The sequence below is a fragment of the Cervus canadensis genome, chromosome 1, assembly GCF_019320065.1.
Source record: "Cervus canadensis isolate Bull #8, Minnesota chromosome 1, ASM1932006v1, whole genome shotgun sequence".
In the NCBI taxonomy this organism is placed as follows: Eukaryota; Metazoa; Chordata; class Mammalia; order Artiodactyla; family Cervidae; genus Cervus; species Cervus canadensis.
The window spans coordinates 65,419,381-65,442,840 of record NC_057386.1 but is presented as its reverse complement, the minus strand read 5'-3'; the positions used below and the strand labels follow the sequence as shown (position 1 = coordinate 65,442,840).

At 41.6% G+C, this 23,460-nt stretch overlaps 1 protein-coding gene across 4 annotated transcripts in view; it reads left to right on the top strand.

The window, feature by feature from the left end:
• FHIP1A (FHF complex subunit HOOK interacting protein 1A) overlaps positions 1-23,460 on the top strand; it is a 288,999-nt gene that overhangs the window by 181,155 nt on the left and 84,384 nt on the right. For 3 of the 4 annotated variants that reach the window (XM_043484596.1, XM_043484579.1, XM_043484588.1), the window contains one exon: positions 17,993-18,619. In XM_043484596.1, coding sequence (XP_043340531.1) covers positions 17,993-18,619 — 627 coding nt within the window. Of the gene's footprint in view, positions 1-6,160; positions 6,441-17,992; positions 18,620-23,460 lie in introns of those variants that run through there. The other variant, XM_043484572.1, reaches the window with a different exon arrangement.

Sequence of the window (23,460 nt, the reverse complement as noted above, 5' to 3'; positions counted from 1 at the left end):
TCATTTTCACAATATTGATTCTTTCAATCCAACGAACATGATATCTTTCTCCACCTGTTTCTTTTATCTTTGATTTCTTTTATGAATGTATTATAGTGTTCTGTATACAGGTCTTTTGTCTCCTTAATTAGGTTTATTCCTAGGTATTTTATTCTTTTTGTTGCCATGATGAATGGGATTGATTCCTTAATCTCTCTTTCTGATTTTTTGTTGTTAGTATAGAGAAATACAAAGGTTTTCTGTATATTGATTTTGTATCCTGTGACTACTAGATTCATTGATTAGCTCTAGTAATTTTCTGATAGTATCTTTAGGATTTTCTATGTCTATTGTTAGTTCATCTGCAAGCAGTGAGAGTTTTACTTCTTTTCCAGTCTGGATTCCTTTTATTTCTTTTTCTTCTCTGATCAACATGGCTAGGACTTCAAAAACTATGTTGAATAATAGTGGGGAGAGTGGGCATCCTTGTCTTGCTCCTGATCTTAGAGAAAATGCTTTCATTTTTTTCACACCAGGTGGCACTAGTGGTAAAGAACCCACTTTCCAATGCAAGAGATGTAAAAGAGAGATGCAGGTTTAATCCTGGGTTGAGAAGACCCCTAGAGGAGGGCGTGGCAACCCACTTGAGTATTCCTGCCTGGAGAATACCATGGATAGAGGAGCTTGGCAAGCTACAGTTCATTGGGTTGCAATCAGTCAGACATGGCTGAAGCGACTTGGCATGCACACACAAGAAGAATGACGGTCGAGGGTTGTCCTGAGTAGCCCTTCTTACGTTGAGCTAGCTTTCTTCTGTGCCCATTTTCTGAAGAGCTTTTTTTTTTTTTAATCATAAATTGGTGTTGAATTTTGTCAAAAGTTTTTTCTGCATCTTTTGAGATTATCATGATTTTTATGTTTCAATTTCTTAATATGGTATGTCACATTGATTTGCATACATTGAAGAATACTTGCATCCCTGGGATAAACCCCATTTGATCATGGTGTATGTGTTGCTGGATTCTGTTTGCTAGTATTTTTTTGAGGCTTTTTGCATTTGTGTTCGTCAGTGATACTGGCTGATAATTTTCCTTTTCTGTGATATCTTTGTCTGGTTTTGGTATCAGGGTGCCAGTGACCTCATCGAATGAATTTGGAAGTGTTCCTCCCTCTACAACTTTTTGGAAGAGTTTGGGAAGGACAGGTGTTAGCTCTTTGCTAAACATTTTCTAGAATTCACCTGTGAAGCTATTCGACCCTGGGATTTTTTTTTGGTGGCGGGGAGGGGGAGCAGATTTTTGATCACAGTTTTTAATTCAGTGCTTGTGATTGGTTTGTTCATAATTTCTATTTTCCTTTTTCAACCTTGGAGGTTTGTACTTGCCTAAGAATTTGTCCCTTTCTTCCAGGCTGTTCATTTTATTGGCATATAGTTGCTTGCAGTAGTCTCTTATGATCCTTTGTATTTCTGCATTGTCTGTTTTAACCTTTCTTTTTTCATTTATAATTTTGTTGATTTGAGTCCCCTTCTTTTTTTACCTGATGAGTTTGGCTAATGGTTTGTCAATATTTTTTTTCTTCTCAAAAAACCAGTTTGTAATTTTATTGATCTTTGATATTGTTTCCTTCATTTCTTTTTCATTTATTTCTGCTCTGACATTTATAATTTCTTTCCTTCTGCTAACTTTGGGGTTTTTTGGCTGTTCTTTTTCTAGTTGCTTTAGGTATAATGTTAGATTGTCTATTTGATGTTTTTCTTGTTTCTTGAGGTAGGACTGTATTGCTATAGACCTCCCTCTTAGAACTGCTTTTGCTGCATTCTATACGTTTTGGGTCATTGTGTTTTCATTGTCATCTGTTTCTAGGTATTTTTTGATTTCCTCTTTGATTTCTTCAGTGACCTCTTGGTTATTCAGAAGTGTATTGTTTAGCATCCATATGTTTGTCTTTTACAGCTTTTTCCCTGTAATTGATATCTAATCTCATGGTGTTGTGACCGGAAAAGATGCTTGGTATGATTTCAGTTTTCTTAAATTTACCAAGTCTTGATTTGTGACCCAAGATGTGATCTCTCCTAGAGAATGTTCTATGTGCACTTGAGAAAAAGTGTATTCTTCTGTATTTGGATGGAATGTGCTGAAGATACATTAGGTCCATCTGTCCTAATATGTCATTTTAGACTTGTGTTTCCTTATTAATTTTCTGTCCATTAGTGTAAGTGGGATATTAAAATCCCCTACTACTATTTTTGATTTCCTCTTTTATCTCTGTTAGTCTTTGTCTTATGTATTGAGGTGCATAAATACTTGCAGTTGTGATGTCTTCTTGGATTGATTCTTTGATCATTGTGTAGTGTCCTTTCTTATCTCTTATTCTTTATTTTAAAGTCTGTTTTGTCTGATATGAGAATTGATACTCTGGCTTTCTTTTGATTTCCAATTGCTTGGAATATCTTTTTCCATCCCCTCACTCTTAGTCCGTGTGCATCTCTTGGTCTGAAGTGGGTCTCTTGTAGACAGCATATATATGAGTCTTTTTTGTTTTTGTATCCATTCAACCATTCTGTGTCTTTTGGTTGGAGCATTTAATCTATAATAAATTTAAACTAATTATTGATATATATGTTCCTGTTGACATTTTCTTAATGTTTGGGGTTTGTTTTTGGAAGTCTTCCTTCTCTTGTGTTTCCTGCCTAGTGAGGTCCCTTTAGCATTTGTTGTAAAGCTGTTTTCAGTTCAGTTCAGTCGCTCAGTCATGTCCGACTATTTGTGACCCCATGAATCGCAGCATGCCCGGCCTCCCTGTCCATCACCAACTCCCGGAGCTTACTCAAACCCATGTCCATCGAGTCGGTGATGCCATCCAGCCATCTCATCCTCTGTCGTCCCCTTCTCCTCCTTCCCCCAATCCCTCCCAGCATCAGGGTCTTTTCCAATGAGTCAACTCTTCGCATGAGGTGGCCAAAGTACTGGAGTTGTTCAGCTTCAGCATCAGTCCTTCCAATCAACACCCAGGACTGATCTCCTTTGGGATGGACTGGTTGGATCTCTTTGCAGTCCAAGGGACTCTCAAGAGTCTTCTCCAACACCACAGTTCAAAAGCATCAATTCTTCAGTGCTCAGCTTTCTGTATAGTCCAGCTCTCACATCCGTACATGACCACTGTGGTGCTGAATTCTCTTAACTTTAGCTTTTCTGTAAAGTGTTTGATTTCTTCATTGATTTTGAAAGAGATCCTTGCTGGACAGAGTAATCTTGATTGAGTTATTTCCCTTTCATCACTTCAAATATATCCTGTCACTCCCTACTGGCCTGCAGACTTTCTTCTGAAATACCAACTGTTAATTTTATGGGGTTCCCCTTGTATGTTACTTGTTGCTTTTCCCTTGCTGCTTTTAATATTTTTTCTTTGTGTTTAATTTTGTTAGTTTGAATTATATGTGTCTTAGCATGTTTCTCCTTGGGTTTATTCTGTATGGGATTCTCTGTGCTTCTTGGGCTTGATTATTTCCTTTTCCATGATAGGAAGTTTTTGACTATAATTTCTTCAAAAAATTTCTCAGACCCTTTACTTTTCTCTTTTTCTTCTGGAACTCCTATAATTCAAATGTTGCTGCAGTTAATATTACCCCAGAGGTCTCTGCAATTATCCTCAAGTTTTTTCATTCTTTTTTCTTTATCCTGCTCTTCAGCAGTTATTTCCACTATTTTCTCTTCCAGCTCACTTACCCATTTTTCAGCCTCAATTATTCTGCTATTTATTTCTTCTAGAATATTTGTAAATTCAGTAATTGTGTTGTTTGTCACTGTTTGTTTATTCTGTTTCTTTTAGGCCCTTTTTAAATGTATTATATGATTCTTAGGTTTTCTCCCTTGTATTATTGAGATTTTTGTATCTTTACTGTCATTACTCTGAATTCTTTTTCAGGTAGTTTGCCTGTTTTCTCTTTGTATATTTTGTCTTGTGAGTTTTTCGTTGTTCTTCATCTGCATAGTATTTCTCTGTCTTTTCATTTTATCTAACTGACTGTTTTGGGTTTCTTTTCCCCAGGCTATGGGGTCATAGTTCTTCTTGCTTTTGGTCTCTGCCCCTGGTGGATGAGGTTGGTCCAGTGGCTTGTGTAGGCTTCATGTTGGGAGGGACTTGCATTCTAGTGGGAGGGGATGAGTTTTTCCCTCAGGCGGACAGGGTTGTTTGAGGTGGTGTGTTTGGGGTGTCTGTGGGCAGCCTCTCTGCTTATGTTTATGTTTATGTTCTTGTCTTGCTGTTGTCTGGGTGAGGCGTCCAGAGCTGGGCACTGCAGACAGTTGGGTGGTGCTGGGTCTTGGATTCAGGTGGAGACCTTCTTGGGAGTCTCACTGATTAATATTCCCTGGGGTCAGGAGTTCTCTGGCAGTCTAGTGTCCTGGACTCAGACATCCCCTCCAGAGACTCAGGCCCGACTTCTGGAACCAAGATCCCACAAACTGTTTTGGCAATAAAGGGTATTAAAACAAACAAGCAAACAAACAAACCCTGAGAAGACTAAAAAAAAAAAAAGCCCAAAACACCAAAACCCCAAAAAGAACCCCCCCAAGCCAACTAAACACCAAAACCCTTCCCCAAGAAGCAAAAAAATGAAGCTGAAACAAACGGTAAAAGCAAATTCAGACAAAGAGAAACAAAAACAAATGAACATGCACAGACACACACACACAAACGAAAGCAAAACAGTCTAAAGAAAATGAGGTACAAGAGGGTGATCGGTGAGTAAAGGAAACCAAAAATGATATCAACCAATTAAAAATAACAACAACAAAACAAAACTAACTAAAACACAAAACAGAAAGCAAGACCAAAGCAGAGTGCCAAATGAGGAATAAAGCAAAGAAAGCAAACAAACAAACGTGGTGGGAAAAAAAAGAAAAAAATAGGAAAGCAAAGGTAAATAGAAATATGTAAAAGAAGGTCTACATATATTAAAGAAAAACTACAATCAGAAACGGCTTCCCAGGTGGCTCAGTGGTAGAGAATCCATCTGTCAAGCAGGAGATGCAGGTTCAATCTCTGAGTCAGGAAGATCCCCTGGAGAAGGAAATGGCAACCCACTCCAGTATTCTTGCCTGGGAAATCCCATGGACAGAGGAGCCAGGTGGGTACAGTCCATGGGGTCACAAAGAGTTGGATACAACTTAGCAATTGAAAAACAAGCAACAATAAGAAAAGAACGCCCCCAAACAAACCTCATACAAATCCATAGAAAGCCAAAGTAGAAATATATAAAAGAAATTTTAAAAATGTTATTAAAAAGTTTCCAATAGCCTAAATAGAGATAATAATAATAAAAAGAACAACCACAACAACGGAGGAAAAAGAAAGTGAAGAACATCTAGAATCAACTACAGAATGAATCAAAATAAGAATAATATTTTTCTCAGATCTCAGCTGTCAGCGTTCTTTCTGCTGCTGTGAGTCACAGTCCACCTCTGCCTCCCTAGGAAGCCTTCCAGCACTGGGGAGGGCTCATCTCTGCACCTTCTGTGGGGTCAGCTCAGACTCTAATCTGACCCCACTCCTGCATGTGCTTGCCTCCATTGTCCACAGCTGCCAGAGCCAGAGCTTTTTCTTTTGTGGGAACAGTCGTTGTCCTTTTGTATATTCCATCAACAGAGTCTACCTAGTTGATGACGTGGATTTAATCTGTAACTTGTACAGCTAGTGGAAAGAGTCTGATCCTCTTCCTTAGGCAGTCCACCCCTGGAGCTCAACTGTGGCTTCATCCCTCCCTCACATGTGGGTCACCCACAGGAGTTTGCTCCTGAGGCTGCCCTAGAGAACTTTGGTCTGCCCAGTGAGGACCAGTTAGAGGTGGTGTGGCGACTTGGATCGCGGGGACCCTGGCCATGCCCGGTGCACAGGGAAGCCAGAGGCCACGGGTGCAGGACATATGGTTTTATTAGGATTCTTTTCTAGCTCTTGGCAGCTGCTGCTCAAAGGACCTGCCTAGCTGGTCCTTCTGTGTCGCGCAGCCCAGCAGGCACTCCAAGGGCAGCCCTGGCTGGGGTCCTTCTGTGTCGCTCAGCCCAGCAGGCAGTCCAAGGGCAGCCCTGGCTGGGGTCCTTATGTGTCGCTCAGCCCAGCAGGCACTCCAAGGGCAGCCCTGGCTGGGGTCCTTCTCTGTGGCTCAGCCCAGCAGGCACTCCCAGGACTACGCTCTCTGGAGTCTTTCTCCATTGGTCAGCTGCGTGTGGAGAGAGAGGCTTCAGCGATGGCTCCTCCCTCTGCGTGTGACTCAGCAGTAGCGCCTTATCTTCATGGCTGCCCGGTGTTCCTCCAAAGGCACTCCCCGCCGTGGATTTCTTTTCTCCCGTCCTTTCCGGCCCCGCAGTCAACAGCAGCCCTCGCCCCCGGATTGCCCTCCAATCCCCATTCTCCAGCTCCCAGCCGCTGCGCCTTCTGGTGGATTCCCATCCCTGTCCGGGGTATGTAGGGCCCCGGCATGGATCAACTGTGTGGTTCTCACTGCACTGAGACGGTCACACATTGGCTGCTTTACTCTCTGATGGCTTCAGATGCTTCTCTTCTGTTCCAACCAAATGTCCTGGATTCAGGGATTGCCCCCCTGCTTCAGCTCCCCCATCCCTGGCTGCAGATTGGTCCTGCTCTCTCTCATCCTCCTTCTTCCTTCCTTCCTTTGTCCTACCGAGTTTTTCATGGATAGGTATATTCCTTTAGGGTGGTCAGGGACTCTTGCTAGTATTCACCTTTTGCTCGGTGAGAAATTCTGCATCTGAAGATGTATTCTCGATGCATCCATGGGGAGAGATGTACTCCACCATCTTATTGACCTACTTCTCCACTGTATTGTCGACCACCAGCCTAGGCTTTTAAAGAACTGTTAAGCTAGTTTAGATGACATCATGAGATACATTATTATAAAATGAATAATACTGATCATAGGAACTAAGGGAAGGGACTATTGGATGGAAATGGCCTGTGGCATCCAGGAAGTGAGATTTTGTTAGCTTGACTGTGGGAAAAGGTTTTGATGATAGAAAGGATAAGAATATTTTTTTTCCTTTCTGAAGGGAGGGGTATTAGGAGCAAATGATCAGCTTTGGCTTTTTTCAATGGTTTAAAAGGAATGGTGAGGAAATCAGGGCAAGGCAGAGCTGTGGTGCTAAGTTTGAGATAAGGAATGAGACTTTCAGTTGATAAAAATAAATGCTGTTTATTTATTGTTTTTGGAGTTTCATGCTAACGCTTTGCTGTGAGTTGTTCAGGCTGGAGACTGATTCAGATGAAGAGCAGTTGCAGAGCACTGGGAAATGAGCGGCAATCTGACATAAACTCCTGCGACTAGTGTGATGTAGCCCCCAGGTTCCCCTGAGGCAACCCAGGGAAACCTGTAAGGCTGGTAGGAAATGTGATACAGATAGAATGGTGTGAACATTCTGTTCTCTGGAGTGTTCCATTAGCCAGCAAGTACCATGCTTTTGCAGATGTTAGATTAGGGAAGATGAGGTGAGCAAAAGTCAGTGGTGTCCAAAGTTCTGTTTAGGATACTTCAGTACAAATTCATCATAGTTCAGTTCAGTCGCTCACTCGTGTCCAACTCTTTGCGACGCCATGAATCGCAGCACGCCAGGCCTCCCTGTCCATCACCAACTCCCGGAGTTTACTCAAACTCATGTCCATCGAGTCGGTGATGCCATCCAGCCATCTCATCCTCTGTCATCTCCTTCTCCACCTGCCTCCAGTCAGTCCCAGCATCAGGGTCTTTTCCAATGAGTCAACTATTCGCATCAGGTGGCCAAAATATTGGAGTTTCAACTTCAGCATCAGTCCTTCCAATGAACACCCAGGACTGATCTCCTTTAGGATGGACTGGTTGGATCTCTTTGCAGTCCAAGGGACTCTCAAGAGTCTTTTCCAACACCGTAGTTCAAAAGCATCAATTCTTCTGTGCTCAGCTTTCTTCACAGTCCAACTCTCACATCCATACATGACCACTGGAAAAACCATAGCCTTGACTAGATGGACTTTTGTTGGCAAAGTAATGTCTCTGCTTTTTAATATGTCGTCTAGGTTGGTCATAACTTTCCTTCCAAGGAGTAAGCATCTTTTAATTTCAAGGCTGCAGTCACCATCTGCAGTGATTTTGGAGCCCCCAAAAATAAAGTCTGACACTGTTTCCACTGTTTCCCCATCTATTTCCCATGAGGTGATGGGACCAGATGCCATGATCTTAGTTTTCTGAATGTTGAGCTTTAAGCCAACTTTTTTACTCTCCTCTTTTACTTTCATCAAGAGGCTTTTTAGTTCCTCTTCACTTTCTGCCATAAGGGTGGTGTCATCTGCATATCTGAGGTTATTGATATTTCTCCCAGCAATCTTGATTCCAGCTTGTGCTTCTTCCGGCCCAGCGTTTCTCATGATGTACTCTGCATGTAAGTTAAATAAGCAGGGTGACAATATACAGCCTTGATGTACTCCTTCTCCTATTTGGAACCAGTCTGTTGTTCCATGTCCAGTTCTAACTGTTGCTTCCTGACCGGCATATGGGTTTCTCAAGAGGTAGGTCAGGTGGTCTGGTATTCCCATGTCTTTCAGAATTTTCCACAGTTTATTGTGATCCACACAGTCGAAGGCTTTGGCATAGTCAGTAAAGCAGAAATAGATGTCTTTCTGTCTTTCCAACAACACAAGAAAAGACTCTACACATGGACATCACCAGATGATCGACACCGAAATCAGACTGATTATATCCTTTGCAGCCAAAGATGGAGAAGCTCTATATAGTCAGCAAAAACAAGACCAGGAGCTGTCCGTGGCTCAGATCATGAACTCCTTATTGCCAAATTCAGACTGAAATTGAAGAAAAAGGGAAAACCACGAGACCATTCAGGTATGACCTAAATCAAATCCCTTATGACTATACAGTGGAAGTGAGAAATAGATTTAAGGGACTAGATCTGATAGAGTGCCTGATGAACTCTGGACAGAGGTTCGTGACATTGTTCAGGGGACAGGGATCAAGACCATCCCCATGGAAAAGAAATGCAAAAAGACAAAGTGGTTGTCTGAGGAGGCCTCACAAATAGCTGTGAAATGAAGAGAAGCGAAAAGCAAAGGAGAAAAGGAAAGATATTCCCATTTGAATGCAGAGTTCCAAAGAACAGCAAGGAGAGATAAGAAAGCCTTCCTCAGCGATCAATGCAAAGAAACAGGAAAACAGCAGAATGGGAAAGACTAGAGATCTCGTCAAGAAAATTAGAGATACCAAGGGAACATTTCATGCAAAGATGGGTTCGATAAAGGACAGAAATGGTATGGACCTAACAGAAGCAGAAGATGTTAAGAAGAGGTGGCAAGAATACACAGAAGAACTGTACAAAAAAGGTCTTCACGACCCAGATAATCATGATGGTGTGATCACTCACCTAGAGGCAGACATCCTGGAATGTGAAGTCAAGTGGGCCTTGGAAAACATCACTATGAACAAAGCTAGTGGAGATGATGGAATTCCAGTTGAGCTATTTCAAATCCTGAAAGATGATGCTCTGAAGGTGCTGCACTCACTATGCCAGCAAATTTGGAAAACTCAGCCATGGTCACAGGACTGGATAAGGTCAGTTTTCATTCCAGTCCCTAAGAAAGGCAATGCCAAAGAATGTTCAAAGTACCACACACTTGCACTCATCTCACATGCTAGTAAAGTAATGCTCAAAATTCTCTAAGCCAGTCTTCAGCAATACGTGAACTGTGACCTTCCAGATGTTCAAGCTGGTTTTAGAAAGGGCAGAGGAGCCAGAGATCAAATTGCCAACATCTGCTGGATCATCAAAAAAGCAAGAGAGTTCCAGAAATAATTCATCATAACTAACATATATCTGACATATTCTGTTCTCCTGTTTACTAGGAGCTTCTACTTCAGACCTTCTACTTCAGGGGTATCCACTTACCCACCGACACTTTCCAATCTGTCAGGGAATGCAAGTTATACAACCACCCATCATCCAAGGCTGTCTGTGATTCACAGGGGTCACCAAAGGAGAGCCCTTGAGTGCCACTGGTGCACTTGAGTTTCCTAACTGGTTCCAGGGCCCAGTGACCTCAGGGCATCCTCGGGATAGTTCTATGGTGGACATCCAGAGTAAGGGACACTGGAGAATCCAGGCTGTAGGAAGTAGCCTCTGGCCTATACATCCTGTCATCTTCTGAAATGTCGTTTTCTGCCACGGTAGCCAGGGCAATGAATCTAAATCCCAGGTCCGTCCAGGGCATTCCTAGAATTGGACACTTCAGTGGCTGCTGGCCACCTACATGCCAAGCTGGGAGATAGGGTTCTTTATGTCATGGCGTCTTTCCCTCCTCCTCTCTCATTTAATCTCCAACAACACAGAATTGCTTGGAGTTCCTAGCCACTCCTTCTCCTGGCATCACACCTCATGCTGTTCCCTGCCTCTCTGGTTCAGGCACTTCCCCTTCTTTCTGCCTGGGCTATACCTCCCTCTGGTTAGTGCCTTCTTCTGCAGGCCCCGTTTGGAACATTGTTTCCTCCAGGAAGCCTCCTCCGCCCTCTTTCGTGCTCCCGCTCTGGGCTCCTGCAGCATCTTGGGTGTTCTTTCATAGTCACACCCACCCCCTTTTATGAAAAGCACCTGTATAATATCTTCTTCCCAGTCTCATTACAAGCTCCTCATGATCAGAAACCACTTATTTGTAGTTCACAAAACAGTGCCAAGAATATTGTAGGCATATGTAGATGTAGATGTTTAGTAAATTATTGAGCTGAAAGACAGGAAATATGAAATATAACTTTAGAAGAGTTAAGAGACTTGGAAAACAGACACCAGTATGAAAACATTTGCTATAATTTGCCACCGGTAAGATCTTTAGACTTCAGAGAGAAAGAGTCAGAATATGTTTAGTTTTTATAGTAGTCTAGAAGAACATATAGTCTAGCAGATTATTGTTTTTATCTCTTGCCTTTGCTTCTACTGAATGGAAGAGAGAGAAAGGCGTAAGAAGCAGTGGTCCATCAGATAATGAACTATCCAACTGTATTGCCGTATGAACTAACGCCCTCCCCGCTGTTCTTCTTAATGGCACGTTTTTATTTGTAAAGCTTTATGGCCTTTGCCCTATTCTTTCTCTACCCTTTCCTTTCACGTATTGAATTAGTCATATACTAAATGATGTCTGCTCTTAAAACCAAGAGACCAGAGGTTAAACAAACTCAATTAGAAATGAGAAATGCACACTTCTGTGTGCTTCTTAATAGTGCAGAGCTTCTCCTTACTACTCTCAGCCTCCAGAAAATAAGCTGTTATATAATTTTTTAAGCTAAGAGCATATCAGAGCTCAGATAGTGTAATGGTGATGATAGAGAAACACTAGTGGATTTAGTAGCCAGTTTCTTCTTGGAGGGGATGGGGCTGAGAAAAAAACTGAATCTGGCTTGATGAAGTGAACTGTCTTCCTATCATAATGAAGAATAGATAATATGTCCTAAATATGGTAACCTGCACAGAGGCCCAAGTAGCCTGACTCCACTGAAGAAGCACAGAGATCATAGTTGAAGATGGCTTTGAGGTCAGCATTCCCTGATTTCACAGCTGGGGAATTTCAGTCTGTTCCCTGTGAAATTCATTCTCTTGCTCTGTTCATCTTCACTCTTCTGGTCTGTGCCTCGTCATAGACTAAATAACAGAGGGAAATTATGTGAAGTCTTTAAGAGATGAAAGACTGCAAAATGTTAAAGGACTCTGTGATCAGTCTTCTCAATATCTTTCTTAGTAAAGTAATATTTGTTAATATTTAAAAATTATATGTCTCTCTCCTCAGCTTTCCAAGTAGCTCTAGACTTGACAGTAGAAAGTAAAGCAGAACAAAGGCTATGCTTCCAAAGAGGGCCAAGGCATTGAATTGTGCCTCTGTTAGACTCTAACGTTGTTGAATTTGTTGAAATCTCAGAAGCTCTCCTGCTGTATGCTTGGTGATAAGTCTGTTTTTGCTGTGCTTGGGATTACAGGGGTCTCTGGAACATTATTACACAGATCATTACTCTTAAGTCTCTCCCCTAATACTGAAACTTTAGAAAAAAAATTATGTATACCTAACTTAAGGGTTGGAGAAGGCAATGGCATTCCACTCCAGTACTCTTGCCTGGAAAATCCCATGGATGGAGGAGCCTGGTGGGCTACAGTTCATGGGGTCGCTAAGAGTCGGACACGACTTCACTTTCACTTTCACTTTTCACTTTCACACATTGGAGAAGGAAATGGCAACCCACTCCAATGTTCTTGCCTGGAGAATCCCAGGTATGGGGGAGCCTGGTGGGCTGCTGTCTATGGGGTCGCACAGAGTCGGACACGACTGAAGTGACTTAGCAGCAGCAACTTAAGGGTTAGTTTACATATTATCTTATTGGTTGATCCTCCTGCCATGTTTCTGCATTATAGTGATTACTGTACTACTCTGGTCCCAAGGAGGTATGGTATATAGATATAGTTTCTGTTTTATCCTGTTTAATTCTAGATTTAGACACATCTCTGTAGTTTGGAATTGAAGCCGATGTTAACCAAGTTCTGCAAGTACACATATATTATAAGGCTGTTACCTTACTATAAGAAGAAATGATTGTGTAAAGGTCTCCCATGGGAATAGGTGTGTAAGAAATATCCAAATTGCAGGACATAGCTGCTAAGGTAATAAACAAGGACTGAATGGAAATTTGCTTTTGTTGTAATTTGGTACATTAAATGGAATTTGGCTTTAAGATCACTAAATCCTGTCCTCCTTCTATGTGATGGAAAATGTTGCTTAGTAACTTGTTTTTTTTCCACAATGCCACTTTAAGTTAGCATTCCAAAGGGTTTGGAAGTATGGGTTGTATTCATGTGACTTTCTTGGAATAACTAGTCTCTAACCAAAGTAGCATGAATAGTCATCTATTGATACCTGAGTGTATATAAGATATAGAATGATAGTAAAGTGGAGTCAAAGCTAATCCTGTCAGAGAAACATTGATTTTTATCATGAAGAATTTGTCACATGTGATGAGATTATGTGATTTATGTATATCTTTCATTCTGAAAGCATTTGAGCTTCCTATTTAGAATTTGTGCATATTTGAAATTCAGACCCATTTTCACTGAAGCATAGGAGCCATCATTAAAGCTAAGGATAGGAGTAGCTGATATTCCTTAAAGAAAGAAATATGCTATTTGTTCATCTTACTGAGCTCTAATAATCATCATATTTACAGGTCAAATAACTTTGAAGTTAGGTTAAAAATTTAGCTATGTTGGTCAGATGATAATTTGTATGCCGTTGCTCACACTGTTGATTTTTTGTGTATTTGTTTCTTTTTAGAATTGTGATACATGATTTGGGCTTTTGATCCTTTTGTATTTATATCCTTATGTACATAAATTTACATATATATTTTTATTATATTTACATTATACATGTAATGTAATATATATAACTTATATATATTAAATTTATATATGTAAATTTACATACATGTAAATTTAATATATGTGAATTTGCACATATATGTAATTTTTATGCAAATATGTAAATGACTCCATATTTATATGTGTGCACGTGTGTATATATAGTGTATGTACAAAAGCCTGTCTATGTTACAGTTGGTAGATCAACAGATGCCTGGCTGTAATTGGAAAACTATTTACAGCGCTGTATCTGATCTTAGCTAGCTAATATAGTGAGCATGGGCTTTATCAGGGGTTGATTAGGTTTGTTCAGTGGTATTTGGCCTAACAAAAGTGAAAGTGAAAGTTGCTCAGTCGTGTCCGACTCTTTGCGACCCCATGGAATTCTCCAGGCCAGAACACTGGAGTGAGTAGCCTTTCCCTTCTCCAGGGGATCTTCCCAACCCAGGGATCAAACCTAGGTCTCCTGCGTTGCAGGTGGATTCTTTACCAGCTGAGTCACAAGGGAAGCTGTGTAACAAAGTGAACTTGATTAGTAAAGGAAATGTTTGCAAAGTATATTTTCCTACTTGGATCTCTCCGCCCCCATAATTGTGTTTTCGTCCCCTAAACTGAATCCTTGAGACTAAGCACATATGGCTGAGAAAGAGCCAGGGCTGGGGGGTTGGAGGCAAGGTGGAGAGTGTAAGAGGGTAATCAGGGGAGTGGGTCAGGCCACTGTGAGCAGCAGGGATCCGCAGTAGATGAGTGAAACTGTCAGCAAGCAGAAATCGGGGGCCCAGGGATGTTGGAGTTTGGTGGGAGTGATGTGAGAAGAGGGCACATAAGGGAAAAACTGAAAAGTCAGGGTCACATCAGGAATCAGCTGACAGAACCCGAAAGGGCTCTGACCCCCCTGGATGGCTGACTTGGGGCATCAGAACTCCTGGCTTCTGGCGTTTCAGTGCCCGTTGTGGTCTGGCCGGGAAGCTTCGGAGGCACTGCCCATCAGTGTGGGAACCAGGCGCAGGGTGTGGGCCCGCAGAGCCCACTTGTAAAAGCAGGTCAAGGGTGTGTCTGCCTGAAAGAGAAAGGGAGGTGGCCCGGAGCGTGCTGACACCTCGGAGAGGGAGGTTAAGGATGAGTGGCAGCACAGGCAGAATCAGCACTTTGCTGAGCGTCCTGTTTCCGTGACTCACAGGCCTGGCTGCAACTCACCAGTCTTTCGGGCAGTAAAGCCTCCAGGCCAGACTGGGGAATGAGTCAAGGGCCCAACAAGCCTTTTCTTGCTTTGTGGGGTTATCACAGCTCTGTTCTCGTGTTTCTCTGCCCATGAACCCAGAAGGTGGTGTAGAAGAGCTTCTGTATAGGGGATACAGAGAGAGGTTTCAATGTAGAAGCTGCTATGTAATTTACATTCTGTATAAAAATTTCAGTTCTCTTTTTTGGGTTTTTCGTGACCCCCTCCCCACCAAAAGTAGGTCTGTTTGCAGGGGAGTATCTTGGAATAAATAATATAAATGAAGATTAACCCATGAGAGAAGTGTGGTTTGTGATCATGTAAATAGTTTTGCTCTATATTTACATATATACATGTAGATATTTAAAAATATTTGAAGGCATGCATATAGAATAAACACATATGCATATATGAAAATTTATACTGGTTAGGAGTTTCCGTTAATTACTTTTTTAACTCAGTGTTTGGTCCTTTTTTTAGACATAAGGACAAAATTACTTTGTTTTTATTTTTACTTATATTATGAAATTAGATCAATTTATAGGAAAGAAGAACTAATTAACCTTATAGTCTCATTATATCTTCAAACTCATTTCTAACTATGGGTCTATTTGTCAATATATTTAGTTTTTAACTTAAATTATTTCTCCTTATATATTGGCATGTAGTGATATGATTCATTTCGTATTTATTTTTAATAGCATTAGTATATAGTGATGTAACATTGTGATTGTAACTCTCTTATTCTTGACCATTTGGGTCAATAATATTTTTATTTTTCATTACTGAAAACATAGCTGGTGTAAACATTTTAAAACAAATTATCTTTGTGTTGTTTCCTTGAGGCATTTTCCCCAAAGTGAGATTAACAAGTCAAAGGGCAGGAACAACTTTATAGCTTCTGTTACATGTTGCCAGATTGTTTTCTAGAAAGATGGAGCTCATTTGCAACGCCACTATCAATGTATAATGCACAGGCCCAGTTTCAGATAGTTTAGACAGTCTAAGCACACATGAGAAGTATAATTACATTTCTACCCCGAGGCCTTGCTGTATAGATAGCTCTCATAAGTAAACTCAATATGTGAACTTTGAGATTATCAAATTAATATAAGTATAGAGCTAATTTGCTCTTTAGAATGTGGAGCTTTGAAGGGGGCTTTGGGGCTGGAGAGCATCCTGTATCGAGGTGGTGCCCCCTTTTGGGCGAGTGTGGTACTGCGATCCACACTGTGAGACTTTGTCAAGGTCAGAACCCAGGGAAAGGAGGACAACAGACCCCAGTGTTTCTCACAGTGAGGTCCTCAGGCTTGTGAGGGGTCCTGGAGGAGTCCATGGATGTTGGGGGGGCACTCTGCAGTCCATGCAGCCAAGAAGAGGGGATGGCCATTGGGAGGACCTAGGCCACAAGTCCCCGAGCTGTGCATGTCCTGGGTGACTGCTAACCACAGCCTTCCTCATTGAAACTATCAGCTCAAGGGTTTTGGGGGTAATGTTTTCGGCATCAGCCTGGCAGTATTTTTAATTTTATAATGGAAGCGATGGAGATTACAGATTCTGTAGAAATATATTCATCTACAAGGATAACTAGCCTAGTCTATAAATGTTCTTTTACTCTGTTTCAGAAAGGGGAAAGACTTAGACATTTCCCTGAGAAATAAATTTCCCTCATTGCTCATGCATGCTGACGTAGCCTTCTTTTTTGCCAGTTTCCGCAGTGACTTGCAAAAATTCTATAACCTAAATACCAGAACACGTAACAGCATGTCCTAGAACTGGGCCAGGAGGGTAAGACCGAAGTGAAACATATTCCATAGAGTGTGTGGTTCAGAAAGGCAAAAAGGAACAACTTAAAGTCATTGTAAAATGCTTGAGAATTAACATGTGTATACATTTTAAAGGAAGTGAATTGAATGGATGTTTATCGTAGAAATTCCAAGTCATAAAGTTTAATGGAAGCTGAGATATAAAATTATTTTAATTTTCAGGTACCAAAGTAGAAGTTAAGTGTTGATGGGTGGAGAGAGGTAGGAAGCGTTAAAAGGCCAGCAGTTAGGGAGAGAAACACCTAGACTGTCACATGAGATTGTTTATGTTTTAATTTCAATAATTTTTTTCTTTTTTGGTGGTACGTATAAATATATAAAACAAGCTCTGCCATCTTTATCATTTTTAGTCAGTGGCATTAACTACATTCATAGTGTTGTGCACCCATCACTATTACTTTGAGAACTTTTTCATTACCCCAAACAGAAACCCTGTGCTTTAGGGATTTATTTTGTAATTGGTTAGCTCAAAAATTTTTTTCTGGCTTGAAAAAATACACCATTCAAACTCTTCATGCTTAAAATTTCAACATATGCCATGCGTTAGGGGATCCTTCTAGGTACGTGTGTCAGGGCCATCCGTCTTCTCTCCTCCTTCCTATGATGCGTGCTTTACTGAGGAGGGTGCCCATGCAGGAGGGCAGGGAGGGCTGTCGGGGGCATGTGAGGAGCTGCATTCTGTGGCTGAAGGCTTCAAATCAGTGCTATTTGTAGGAGAACAACGGTAGTCCTGCTGATTTAATGTATTTTAAAATTTAAAAGCCGTATTATGTTCTTGACAGCTTAAAAAAAATTCAGAACTTGTCATTACTTTGAACACAACAGCTATTACTATTTTTATGTATTTTCTTAGTCTTTTTTCACTTTCATGTTTTTGATGTAGTTGATCATGATGAGCCTAATTGTATACAGTTAACTTACTTTTTCATTTAACATATCACTTACAGTTTTGTTTTTTTTAAAATTTTGCTCAATAGTCTTCATAATAATAGGCCCAGAAATGTATGCAGCTTAATTTACATAATCATATCACTTTCTTTGACATTTAGGTTGCCAACATGTGTAACTATGTTAAATGAACAACTTCAAACATCTTCTTTCTGTAGGTTTTAACCCCTTCATTTTATTCTCATGAGAGGGAGATGCAGAAGGCTCACATATCTTTTTTCCCCCAAACTTTAAACTTTTTATTTTGTATTGGGATGTAGCCGATTGACAATGTTGTAGTTTCCGGTGAACAGTGAAGGGACCCAACCGAACATGTACACGTATCCGTCCTCCCCTAAGTCCCGCCCCCACCCCGCCCCCATCCAGGCTGCCACATGGCACTGAGCAGGGTTCCGTGTGCTATACAGTAGGTCCTTGTTGGTTATCCATTTTGAGTATAGCAGTTGCTCACATATATCTTGTTGGGGGTCGTGGCTCTTGTACTTTCCATGAAGATTTGGTACAGTCAGCAGCGGTATGTTTTTGTAAGCTATGGTAAACATCAGATGGATGATGCATGTTTGATTTGGTTACAGGTTGTGAAAATCTTAGAGAAGCATGACCCCTTGAAGAACACCCAGGCAAAGTACGGGCCTGTCCCTCCAGACGAGGCCAGTGCCGTTCAGAACTATGTGGAGCACATGCTCTTTCTGCTGATTGAAGAGCAGGCCAGGGGTGCTGCCATGGGGCCCATCCTGGAGTTCGTGGTCTCCGAGAACATCATGGAGAAGCTATTCCTTTGGAGCCTGAGGCGGGAATTCACCGATGAGACGAAGATGGAGCAGCTCAAGATGTACGAGATGCTGATCACCCAGTCCCGCCAGCCTCTGCTGCACCACAAGCCCATTCTGAAGCCCCTGATGATGCTGCTGAGCTCCTGCTCGGGGACAGCCACCCCTACTGTGGAGGCGAAGCTGGTAGTCCTGCTCAATCAGCTCTGTTCCATTCTTGCCAAAGACCCATCCATCCTGGAGCTCTTCTTCCACACCAGTGAGGACCAAGGGGCTGCAAACTTCCTCATCTTCTCTCTTCTGATCCCCTTCATTCACCGGGAGGGGAGCGTCGGCCAGCAGGCCCGGGATGCCCTGCTCTTCATCATGTCTCTGTCTGCCGAGAACAGCGTGGTGGCTCGCCATATCGTGGAGAACACCTACTTCTGTCCCGTAAGTCCTTCTTGCTGGCCCCTCTTCCTCCTGCTCTTCTCCTCTCTTGGGCTGATGAGAAATACTTTTTTTAAAAGCTTCTTTAGATTGTTATTTGCATCTCTTTTGTGCTGAAAATCTTGTTTCTTGTTTTTTTTTGTTATTGTTATTTTTTTGTTTTTGGCTGTGCTGTGTCGCATGTGGGATCATAGTTCTCCCACCAGGGATCAAACCTTTGCATTGGAAATGCAGAGGTTTAATGAATATTTTTCCTTTTTTTCCCAGCAATCTGTTCTTGTCACCTTCTAGAGAAGGATGTTTAGAGGAAATATTTTGGAGGGAGGAGAGGAATTTAAGTTGAGATGCTCTATGGCTGAGCAATGTCAGCTTGAAATAAGCCAATAGAGGAAACTATATGTGTTACTGTTTCTTGGTTCATTTCTGTTGGGTTAGGAGCTATTTTGTTTTTTTCTAAGAGCATCTCCTGAGCAATTTGTAAAACCTGCTCATCTTATATTCTTGGCTTTTCAGGTTGGTTTTGAGCCAATGAGTCATGGCATATGGTCAGACCCCTCACAGCAGGCTTCACAAATTAATTTGTTTCCCAGCAAGATAATGACCAAAATTGTAAATGCAGAGCACTGATTTTATTTTAAAAGGAGAAATACATATTTACAGTTTTAAGTAGCAAGAAGTCCTCTACTCTGTATGGTCCCTTAAGCGTATGTTGGTGAGCAACAGAGAGTAAGGCCTTATGTGGATGCCTGAGGAGTCAGGCCCAGTCATAGGCCTGGAAAATAGTCAGGACTGTCTGAGGCTCTCACAAAGCTCTACGCCTCTGATTGCTTTATGCGGTTAGTGTCACCTTGGGAAGGGGTATTTAAACAACAGATTTATGGATTTGTAGAGTTCCATAGAATAGCAAAGAGAGATAAAAAAGCCTTCTTAAGTAAACAATGCAAAGAAATAGAGAAAAACAATAGAATGAGAAAGAGTAGAGATCTCTTCAATAAAATGAGAGATACCAAGGGAACATTTCATGTAAAGATGGGCTCAATAAAGGACAGAAATGGTATGGATCTAACAGAAGCAGAAAATATTAAGAAGAGGTGGCAAGAATACACAGAAGAACTATACAAAAAAGATCTTCACGACCCAGATAATCACGATGGTGTGATCACTCACCTAGAGCCAGACATCCTGGAATGTGAAGTCAAGTGGGCCTTAGAAAGTATCCCTATGAACGAAGGACTGAAACAGCAAGGACATAACAGAAGCAGAAGACATTAAGAGGAGGGGGCAAGAATACACAGAAGAACTGTATAACAATTATCTTAATGACCCAGATAACCATGATGATGTGGTCACTTACCTAGAGCTGGACATCCTGGAATGTGAAGTCAAGTGGGTCTTTGGAAGCATCACTATGAACAAAACTAGTGGAGGTGATGAAATCACCTCCTATTTCAAATCCTACGAAGTGATGCTGTGAAAGTGCTGCACTCAATGTGCCAGCAAATTTGGAAGAGTCAACAATGGTCACAGGACTGGAAAAGTTCTGTTTTCATTCCGGTTTCAAAGAAGGGCAATTCCAAAGAATGTTCAAACTACCATACAATTGCACTCATTTCACATGTTAGTAAGGTTATGCTCAAAATCCTTCAAGCTAGGCTTCGGCAGAATGCGAACTGAGAACTTCTAAATGTACAAGTTAGATTTAGAAAAGGCAGAGAAACCAGAGATTAAATGGTCAAAATCCACTGGATCATAAAAAAAGCAAGGGAATTCCAGAAAAACATCTACTTGTGCTTCATTGACTGTGCTAAAGCCTTTGACCTTGTGGATCACAACTGTGGAAAATTCTTAAAGAGTTGGAAATAGCAGACCACCTTACCTGCCTCCTGAAAAACCTGTATGCAGGTCAAGAAGCAACAGTTAGAACCAGGCATGGAGCAGTGGCCTGGTTCAAAATTGATAAAAGATTACATCAAGGCTATATGTTGTCACACTGCTTATTTAACTTATATGCAGGGTACATTATGTGAAATACCAGGCTGGATGAATCGCAGGCTGGAATCAAGATTTCCAGCATGGGAGATATGGGAAATACATCAACAACCTCAGGTATGCAGATGATAGTACCCTAGTGGTAGAAAGAGAAAAGGCACTAAAGAGCCTCTTGGTGAAGGTGAAAGAGGAGAGTGAAAAAGCTGGCTTAAAACTCAACATTCAAAAAAAACTAAGATCATGGTATCTGGTTTCATTACTTCCTGGCAAGTAGATGGGGAAACAATGGAAACAGTTGCAGATTTTCTCTTCTTGGGCTCCAAAATCTCTGCAGATGATGACCGCAGCCATGAAATTAAAAGACACTTGTTCCTCAGAAGAAAGCTATGACCAACCTAGATAGCATGTTAAAAAGCAGAGACGTCACTTTGTTTTACAAAGGTCCATATTGTTAAAGCTATGGTTTTTCCAGTAGTCATGTACAGATGTGAGAGTTGGACCATAAAGAAGGCTGAGTGCCAAAGAATTGATGCTTTTGAACTGTGGTGCTGGAAGAGACTCTTGAGAGTCCTTGAACTACAAGGAGATCCAACCAGTCAACCCTAAAGTGAATCAGTCCTGAATATTCATTGGAAGGACTGATGCTGAAGCTGAAGCTCCAATTCTTTGGCCGCCTGGTGTGAAAAACAGACTCACTAGAAAAGACCCTGATGCTGGGAAAGATTGAGGGCGAGAGGAGAAAGGGGCAACAGAGGATTAGATGGTTAGATAGCATCACCGACTGGACATGAGTTTGAGCAAACTTTGGGAGATAGTGAAGGATAGGTAAGCCTGGTGTGCTGCAGTCCATGGGGGTCACAAAGAGTAGCACACGACTTAGGAACTGAACAACAGATCTTCTGTTTTGTAAAATGTTGAGCAATGGCTATTTTTATTTTCCTAACCCAGTGAACATCTCCAGTCTATTTCCATTATGTATTCTTTTTACTGATCATCTCATTGTGTTTCTTTATAAACTGTATTGTCTTAAACGTGCCTGATTTTGTCAGAATAGTGTGTAAGACCATTAGTGAGTTTTATAGGAACAGGCCAGGCAAATTGCCGTAAGTAGATTAGATTCATTGTTAATGAACACCATGTGGGTGGTTCTTGACCCAGAGCGAGGGTATTTAGAAATGTATGTGGGGTGTGTTTGGTTGTCAGGAGACATGGGGGCCTGGAAGGGAGGTCGTCTGGCCTTTAGTGTGCAGGGGCCAGGGATGCTTAATGTCCAGTAGTTTGTGGAATGGTCAAGCACAGCAAAGAACTGCTTTGCCCCAGGTGCTAATAGCCATGCTAGTGATTGACATGCTGTATTTGGCTTTGAGGTTCAAGAGTAGCAATCTTCTTTATAATACTAAATTCCTGTCTTTATTAATAAACCAAACAAACTGAGGTCACCGAAGTGTCTGATGAATATTTGTTTTAGGGGGAACAAATGAGTGAAAATTTTGAGAAATAGAGTTAAGTTCAGGGCACCATATGTCTCTTTTCTTCCAGCTTCTGACCAACAGAATCAGAAATTGCAGAAAGTGTGTGTGTGGGCTCAGTCACTCAGTCATGTCCAACTCTTTGTGGCTCCATGGATTGTAACCCTCCAGGCTCCTCTGTCCATGAGATTTTGTAGGCAAGAGTACTGGAGTGGGTTGCCATTTCCCCCAAAGACCGAGAGTCAGATGGGAAGTAAAGAACTGATTCCACTCATCTGTGCCAGCATAATAAATCTCCTTTCCTTATTTCCTTCAACAGTATTATAAACTAGATTATAAATCCTTTTAAAAGAACATACCTTTAGGCAAAAGTGTAACTTCTCACCCTGAATCTGAGTGTCTGTATTAGTTTTCTTTTATTTTTATTTATTTTTTATTTTTTTATTAGTTGGAGGCTAATTACTTCACAAGTTTTCTTTTAAAAAAGACCCACAACTAATTGGTTAGAGTGTAATTGCCTCACAGTGCTGCACTAGTTTCTGCTGTTGAGTGAAGTGAGTCAGCCCTGTGTATGCACATATCCCCTCCCTGGAGCCTCCCTTGCACCTCCACCCTCATCCCAGCCCTCTCGGCCCTCACAGAGCCCTGAGCTGAGCTTCCTGCGCCACACACAGCAGCTTCCTAGCAGCTGTATCAGTTTTCTATTGCCGCTGTAACACATTCCCAGAAACTCTGTGGCTTTAAATAACACTGATGCTTATCTTACAGTAGTATCATCTTACAATAGATTACAAGTCCAACAGGTCTTACTGGGCCAACCTTAGGATGTTGACAAGGCTTGCTCCTTTTTGGAGACTCTCATGGTGAGTCCTTTTCCTCACCTTCTCCAGCTTCCAGAGGCCACCCACATCCCTCAACTCATGGCTCACTCCTTCCCTTCCACAGTCAGCAGTATGACATCTCTCTCACCATCCTTTTGGAGTCATGGCTCCCCCGACTCTGCTCCTCTGCCTCCCTCTTCCACTTCCACAAGAACCCTTGTAATTATGTTGTGTTTACCTGGATCATCCAGAATTTAAAGATTTTTAAGATCATCCCTGCTTAAAGATTAGCTAATTAGCACCCCTATTTCCATCTGCATCCTTAATTTTCCTTTGCCATAGAACCTAACTTGTTCATACACTCAGGAATTAGGATGTAGACAGCTTTGTGGGGGTTAGTCTGCCTCCCACAGTTACCGTATTCATTCAGTTTGGAGAGATCTTGGAGAAGTTTGATGAAGAACGCAGCATAGTCAGGATTCTTGTAGTTTAATCTGACCATGTAAGTTTGGGAGTTGTTAAGGAAGCAGGGACACCCATTAGGGTCTAGAAGCAAGAGTGATAG